Source organism: Condylura cristata, unplaced genomic scaffold (genome assembly GCF_000260355.1).
Source record: "Condylura cristata isolate star-nosed mole 26May11 unplaced genomic scaffold, ConCri1.0 scaffold00012, whole genome shotgun sequence".
In the NCBI taxonomy this organism is placed as follows: Eukaryota; Metazoa; Chordata; class Mammalia; order Eulipotyphla; family Talpidae; genus Condylura; species Condylura cristata.
In genome coordinates, this window is record NW_004567113.1 from 39,759,150 (window position 1) to 39,767,584 (window position 8,435).

Consider the following 8,435-nt stretch of genomic DNA (forward strand, 5'->3'; position numbering starts at 1 on the left):
CTCCGGGGCAGGCGGGAATCGAACTCATGCGGAAGCGGCTTTAGCTTCTCAGTGCTGTGCTTTAACCCACTGCGCCACCAGGGAGGGCCCAAGACAGAGTGTATTTTTAATTTAAATTTATTTATTAGAAAGTGTATCTGTGGCCGTCCTTGATGGCACAGTGATTTAAAGCACAGGACTAGGAAGCTGAAGCCACTCCAGCTGGCTTTAGTTCCCCAACCTGAAGGTGACCCACATGGCGCAGCGGACCTCTCCTGACCCACCCACTGCTCCTCTCACCACCCCTTCACCTCTGGCTTGTACCCCAGTTCTTTATGCATAAATAAATAAATCTTTAAAAAAGAAAAGTGTATCTGTAATGGATAGTCCATTCAGGGTTTTCATAAATATTATTGTTTCTGGATGCCACCCTCTTTTTGCCAGACTGGTTTATTCTATATTGTCATTATCCAGCTAGCACAAACTGTTTCAGGGAACTCCAAGGTGTGAAATTTCATCATGTGGATCGCTTATGCAAGAGCAATAGCACCTGTACAGTAGGTAAATTATTCCTCCTTACTACTCAAACCTCTTAGCAAAGCCATTTGTCTATTTCTTTCTTCCATGTAGTGAGAACAAATGCCTGCAAAGAGGTGTATTGTGTTTCTTATTAATATAGTGGCATTTAAATTATAATATATATATAGTCAGAGACATAATCAAGTATTTTTCTCACATAAAAAGGAACTGAGTATGTAATGAAAATGATATTATCCATTCATTTAATTGCCAAAGCTTAAAATGAGAAGGAAACCTTAAAAGAATTTGCTGTATTCATGTTTTTCTGGATACCAACCCAGCTCCACCCCAATTTTAATGCATAAACATGAAGACACACACACAACATGAGGGCCATCACTATGCAAAATAGCCTCGCATTGGAAAGCTGACTAAGAGATTTCACAATATCACTACATAAATCTATTGCTGGGAAATTGCAGGACATGATGAATGTTTCTAATTGGCTGGAGGGAAAAATGATGAGAGGTGAGAAAGAAAGGTCTTCTGGGAACCAGTGTTGGTTGCTAAGCATTTACAGCGTTCTTGGCAGAGACTGAGAGAGCGGAAAGGGGTTGGAGCAGAGGAGTGTCATGAACAGAACTTTGAGGATAGTTTATCTGACTCCAGAATTAGAATTCTTAAATGTCATATAAGCCACATAAAAACCTGGAAGGAATCCAGAGTCTGAATATTCTTGAGATAAAAATAGGGATAACACTCATTAGAATACTATAAAGAGAAAAGGGAATGCTTTTATTTATTCTGGTAAATAATGATTCTTTTATATTTTTCCCCTTTGCTTTGATTATCCATTGACTAAACATCCTCTTGCCCTCTGTGAAAAGCACAGAGCTAGGAGTAGTTTTTGCTTTTATTATGATGACAGTCACATAGATGAGCCATGATTAAAAAACCCACAATCAAGGAAAATACTGATCAGGGTATTTATAGACTTACAGGCTTCCTAGACTCAATTTTATAAAAGGAATTATTTGCATGAATTGGAGGAAGTAATTGGCTTACTTTTCACATTCAACTGTATAACTTGGTAACTCTGAAAATTCAGAGAGAAATCCAAAAGGAAAACATGTATTTTAAAGACTTTCTTGTAAGCATGAAAATATTTGTATGTGTATTCCTCTACTATCTTCTTCAAATAATGTCAACTTACATAAAAGTGAAAAAACAAGTATTATTATTGAAAAATAAGTTCACTGGCAACAGATGAAATTTAAACCTTAGTTCCCATCATGTCCATACTCAGTTTAATAATTGTGTATGTTGTTTAAAATGAGTTTGTGACCACAGACATTATTACAACAATAAAGTCCATTGTGAAAATATAACTTATTAACAAGTATTGCATAGACATAGGCTTACTTTTATCTTCTTAAGTATGTTTCCTCATTTCACCATTATGATCTTGTGAGATCATAAAATTTAGCACACTGGTCTTCCCTTACTGGGGTTAATCATTCTGTAATTTCAGTTACTCATGGTCAAGAATGCTCTGAAAATGTGTACAGTATTTGGGAAAGAGACCACATTCATGTAACTATTTCTACACTAAAATGTTAAAAATGCCCTTTTTGTATTGTTATTTATAGTTGTTAATCTCTTACTGTGCCAAATTTATGAATTAAGCTCTATCATAGGTATATAAGTATAGGAAATAACAGTACATTGGGTTCAGTAATAACATGGGTTCAGGCATCCACTGATAGTCTTAAAATGTATCCCCCAAAATCAGAGGAAGCTACTGTATTGTGTTTACTTTTCAGATAAATGGTCATAGCATAGTTACATAATTTACTCAAGTTCACATAGCAAGAGAGCATAGGAACTAGAAAACAAACCTAGCTAATCTTTCTCTGCAATGATCATCCTAACTACCAATCTGCTATCATTCATGTACAGAGTAAACACAATTAACTATCTCAAGATGTACACACATGCACACATTTTCTTTCTTTCTTTCTTTTTTATGAAAATTTCCAACTCATAAATGATAAAAACAAAGCCGCTCTCACCAGGGGATTCTTTCTTAAATCTTGATAGAACCTCACCACATTGGAAATGTTAGTGTAAAGCTAGTCCAGGACGTGAAATGAATTCAGTCAGGCTGCTGGGATGGTTTTGTTTTCCAGATGAAAAGATAACATTCATTGTTCTAGACCTAATCCTTCATTCCTAACTTTGGTCAATAATTTTTGTGCTTTAAGTTTATGGGCAACAAAGGAAAAAAAAATCATGAAAGCACTGGCATAAATCTGTCAACCCTTCTATTTGTTACCAATAGAATAGTTATATTTGCTCTAGTCTGGTGGTATGAATACTATTTGGAGGAGGAGTCGAACAGCAAATGCATATGTAGGCAAGGATTTACCAACCTTATAACTTCCCCTTGTTCCCTCCAGTGAATTTGGAGCTAGGTAACTTGCTTGGAAGTTTGCATCAGACACTTTCACCATGACATCCCTGTAATTTCCTCTGTAACGTGCAGTAAATGGAATTGCAATGCTTATTGGAAATGGAATTCTCTTTTCTTTATGTGTGCACTCAATGGCGATGACATGGCTGAGCAACTCTTCACTATCACTTACTATAAAGGAACTCATTTTATTAATTATCCGGCATTCTAGATGCTGTAGAATGTATGAATTAGCTGTAATATAACAAGATACTTGAGGGTCATTATCATCATTCGGCATGTCAAGATACCTGCAGAGAAAAAAAAAAGATATCAATTTCCTATTTATTTGATTTTCTTATTGTGCAACTAAGTAAGGAAAAGCACAAGATCCCAGCCACATCTTGGTGTGAAACCCAGTTCTCTGACTTACTGACTCTGTGACTTTGGGCAAGATCATCATCATACTGCCTGAGTTTCCTCAACTGTAAAATAGTGATAAAATAATATCTACTTCATAAGTGGGGTACAAGAATTAATGGGCTACTACATATTGAGTAATCATAATGCTGTGTCTGGCCCATAGAGGGTGTTACATATCTTAGCTAGTATTTCTGTTGTTATAGTTATTTTTTGTAAAATTACTCAAGTATTTGGTTCATTCCTCGGTCATATTTATTCCATGATATAAACATGAATATTGCTAACTTCTTAATAACACAAATGCTAATAGCTGAATATTTTCCTAAACTGTGAGGAGAGGGAGTAATCCAAATGAGGTATTGTATTTGTCCAAATATATTGAGCAAATGATAGTATTTGCTATTTATTTTTAGAAAAACTGAGAAAGGTACAAAACTGTGAGCTTATGATTGCTTACAATAGTTACAAACAGATTACCTATAATTGTCAAAAGAATCAATCCCCAAACTTATTTTAGCCATTCAGTTCACTCTGGCTTTTTATACTGACATACTTGCCAAAGATTTTAGAGCATTATTTGACTTCAAATGTAAGGGTCAGTCACACACTATTTATTTGACCTTAAACATTAATAATTAAGATTAAAATAGCTAAAATTTGGCGCTTTTTGGACCAAGTTTTAGGTTGTATGTTTATTTCATTAATCCTCATGACTAGGGCATCATGTAAGTACAATTATTATCACCACTTTACAGAGAAGGAAATCACAACTTAGAAAGTTTAATTTCTACAAATCACACCAATGATAAGGTTCTGAAGCAAAAATTGAATTAATTTATCTTGAAATCCCCAAACTTTCAACTATAATATCACACTTCTCAAGTCATTCCAAAGCACTGGTTTTTTGATATATTGCATATTGAAACCAGTACCTAATCTAAAATAGTGTGAGGATGGAATGAAATAAGATATTTAAACTTCTTATAGTAGTGAGTTGATATAAAAGGGTGCTTAATAAATACTGGATTTCTACATTTAAATCTTGAGCTTGATTTCCTCCTTTTTTCCTGCTTCTCATTTCTTATTAACAAAATGACAATGTCATGGAGAAATAAGAGTCTTTCCAAGATACAGCATTAATATCCAGCTCTAGAATAACCAGGTTTTAACTATTCTCAATATTAGTAAATTGGACCTGGGAATTCCCTTTAATATAGAAATATTAAAAATATGTTGAAATTGCTGAGAGAGTCATATATTTATATTCTGAGCTGGGTTTTGTGGTAGTGATAATAATACGGATGCTTTAGAAAATAAGAAACATTGTTTAATAATAAGACTGTGGCCCTTCCTTGTGTACCTTCATGAATACCTCTTCTCTGTGCCCTAGATACCATCCCAATATACACTTATTTCAAAAGACAGATGAAGTATTGTGAGAAGACCAGTTAATACTTCTATTTCCCTTAGCCCTAATCAAAGAAACCTAGTACAACAGCTAAGTAATCACTTAGGTTTAGTTCTGCTTCTCTCCGAGTCTAGATACTCTAGGCCAATAGGCTGGAAGAGTTTGTTTCACTGCTCCAGCCTTTATGGGAAGCAGTATGGAGGTGTCTGTACATATTAAACATGGTTTTGCCATTTGACCCAATAATTCTACTCCTGGTATCTGTCCGAAAAAATAAGACATTAGTTTGAAAGGAAACATGGGCCCGCAACACTATTTACTATAGTTAAACTATGTAAACTAGCTAAATGCCCCAGAACAGATGAGAGGATCAAGAAGTTGTAGTTTGGATGCATGATAGAGTACTACTCAACAAACAAAAATGACAAGCTTCTACTATTTACAGTACCAAGGACAGAACCTGAAAGGATAATGTCAGGTGAAATAAACCAGGGGACAGATAAATACCAGATGGTGTCACTAATATGTGAAATATAAACAATATAACTAAATTAATAGTCAGATAAAGATAAACTGAAAAACTAAGCCATGATAGCTGACTACAGCAGTGAAAGAGCACGGAGTGAGAAAAGTAAGGAACAAAGAGGGAAAGTACAGTGGTCTTTGGCAGTAGACTGTGGGCCAGCTGGGTGGGTGTACTGTGGCAATGATACCTTGTGGAGGTACCCCAATATTACCTCGATTAAAAAGAAATTTTTTTTTTTTTAAAGAGAGGTTTGTTTCTAAAAGATACTCAGGGAGGAATCTCAGCAGATTCTGAGCTGGGTTTTGTTTATGACACATTATTTTTTAATGTGGTCTGATGGCTTACTAGCCTGAAGGGCAGTGATGAGTAGTCATCATGTTAAATATGCAAGCCAAGCACAATTGGCTCAGATACCATAAAGAGGAAAGCACTAACAAGGGAACACCTAAAGGAGGGAGTGGTCTGGCATGACTCATTCCTTGATGTCTCAAGTCATTTTGAAATAAGATGAGATGAACTGCTCGTGCTTTTTCTCAGACAAAATGGGAAACTGCATATTGACTTATTTAGTCATTTTGCAGAGAGAGTAATTCAGACAAGGAGGGTTTTTCATGCATTGAAGGGACTCCTGTGACACAGAGAACTTGCTAGATTCTCTGACCTGTAGGGACATCACAGTTAAAACTAAATCAACATCTTCATGTTACAGCCATGATCACAGAGGTTGAGATGTGCAAAGTGCCTTGTTTAAGATTGTAGACTCACAGCGGCGTTATTGTGGAAAGAGCATCATATACCTGAAAGAACATACCTCATGTACAGCAGGCATGAGTGAAGGTTGATAATAAATGGGCAGTGAGAAAAGTAATAAATCAACTTGCAAACATTTAGCTACAAGCAGAAAGCTGTGAAGTGACATGGTGATATTTTCATGATTTTCTCATTTAACTTTACCATATAATCCCAGAAAGGGTACATAACATCTTTAAATAAGAAGATGTGACTGACAAAAAGTCGTACAGGGTCAGGAAACTGTTACCTGATGAAACAGGAAGTAAAATTTAAGTCTGTCTAATTCCTAAAACAAGCAACATCTTTGTTTCTCTGTTCTCTGTTGCTTCTAAGGGGTGATAGGTTTGCCTGGGAAAATACTGCCTTGTGAGTATTTTCTTTCATTTTTGAACATATAAAAACTATTAACTCTGGTTGAGGGGAGAGGATTCATAAAGTGGAGTTTTTTTCTTCTCATTTTTTGAGGATCCAATGAAAGCTTTGACCATCCCCAAGAAGATAACATAGGTAGGAAAGTAAACATGCAGTTTTCAGAGTGTCCCAAAGTTTATCCAAAGCCCTATAGTTCTATAGATACAGGTTAAAATTTCATGATAATTTATAAATAAAAATATCTTATAGTTTATTTGAAGCTATAATTAATTAAATGTGAGCCCATAAAATTCTCTCCTAATTTTTGAACAACTCTGCAGTCTCCAACTTTCTTGTTATTAGTTGAAAAATAGTTGAAAAGTAGTGATTTAGGAAAATGTCCACATTATGGAGTTTGTTTTAACTACCCTTATATCGTATTTCATCCTTATTTTAATAAAAAGTTAATATGTTTATTTCCCAAAATTATAACAGATATTACTAGTAATAACATCCATATAAATTTTAGGGTAATAACTTAAAATTATTGATTTATCATATCCTTTGGAGACATTGAGATAAAACACGGTGTAAATTACTAGATATACTAAATACAACACACACAGATAAACAGAGATTGTAAGATTTTTCCTTTGCATTTACTTACTCCTTTTCAATTATGTTGTTCTCTTGCTTTAAACTATCTGGATAACTGAGAAGACTATTATAGTTATTGGAAATATCACATGTTCTCGAGAATGTGGTCATCTCTCTTTGGTTTTCTGAGGGCTCTTGAATTTCTCTTTCTGTTGTCTGGATTATGTCATGCATCTCTTCCCTGTTACCATTTATGTTCTCAGCAGTCATGTGATTAATTTGTTTATCAGCTTCATTTTCTGTATTATCTGGGAACATTTTGTTCCGTGATTCCTCTTGTCTTGTACTATCGCCATTCAATGATGTATTGTTTTCTTTTACTGCAAATTCTGAACTCATTTGTGTTTCAGTTTTTTTTAGCTGGACCTGGTTTGTGTAAAGACTATCCTCTCTGTTTGTAGGAGAAAAAGTAGCTGTTTCTATGACATTCTGTTCCCCACTTGCAGCAATGTCTGTTGCTTTGATATCTTGAATGGCGGCCATTGTCTGTGGTGGACTACATTCATCATGCGTGCAGCATAAATTACACATCCCCTTTTCTTCTTTCTTTAGAAGTGTAGCAGTGCTCCCCAAACAGTCATTGATTTTCATGAGGCAGTCTATGAAAGTAATCATTTCTACACACACAGAAACATAAAAAAAAGAAAAAATAAATAAAAACAAGTGTAAAACTAAATCACGGTATGTTTCTCTACTGATATGTGATGAGGTTTGTCAAGATAAATTTAGAAGCCTACAAGGACCTGTATTGGGCATTTAATATCCTTCCTAAATGAGAAGTCATTTGTACAATTGTCACTCTTCTAACTCAAGTAGGAATTGGCAACAAATGCCCAATTTGGTAATATAGTTACAAAGAGTAAATCAAATCCCTCTTGCTTGTGAAATTCTTTGAATAGTTGAAGTCAGATACTATCGCCCCTAAGACTGCTCAAATGGGGCCCTCCCCGGTGGCACAGCAGGTCGAAGCACAGCACCAAGAAGCTGAAGCCACTTCAGCATGAATTCCATCCCCAACCTGGAGATGACCTCATGATGCTGCAGACCTCCCCTGACCCTCCTGCTGTTCCCCTTAGCAGTGTACTTCATCAGTCGGCCTGCTGTTCTCCCCACTCTGTCTCTGGTGAATCCTATTATCTCCCCTGAACCTCTCCTAGTTCTGTATACATAAATAAATAAATCTTAAAAAAAAAAAAAAAGCCTGCTCAAATGAAAGCAACATCATCTTCCTCCAGCACTGTTCCTCTGGTATGATTTCAAGAACTGTTTCCTTCTCCCTTAATGTCCTATACCAATGTACTTCACCTACAATTATGTGTCTAAAATTA

General features: G+C 35.4%; 1 protein-coding gene across 1 annotated transcript in view; it reads right to left on the reverse strand.

The window, feature by feature from the left end:
* The window catches only part of DTHD1 (death domain containing 1), a 53,296-nt gene extending 45,706 nt beyond the window's left edge, over positions 1 to 7,590 (reverse strand). Inside the window, exons 1-2 of the mRNA XM_004681496.2 lie at positions 7,118 to 7,590; positions 2,931 to 3,261 (exon numbers count right to left, since the gene is read on the reverse strand). Of these exons, the coding sequence (XP_004681553.2) occupies positions 2,931 to 3,261; positions 7,118 to 7,590 (804 nt within the window). The remainder of the gene's footprint in view (positions 1 to 2,930; positions 3,262 to 7,117) is intronic.
* Between the last annotated feature and the right edge of the window lie 845 nt (positions 7,591 to 8,435).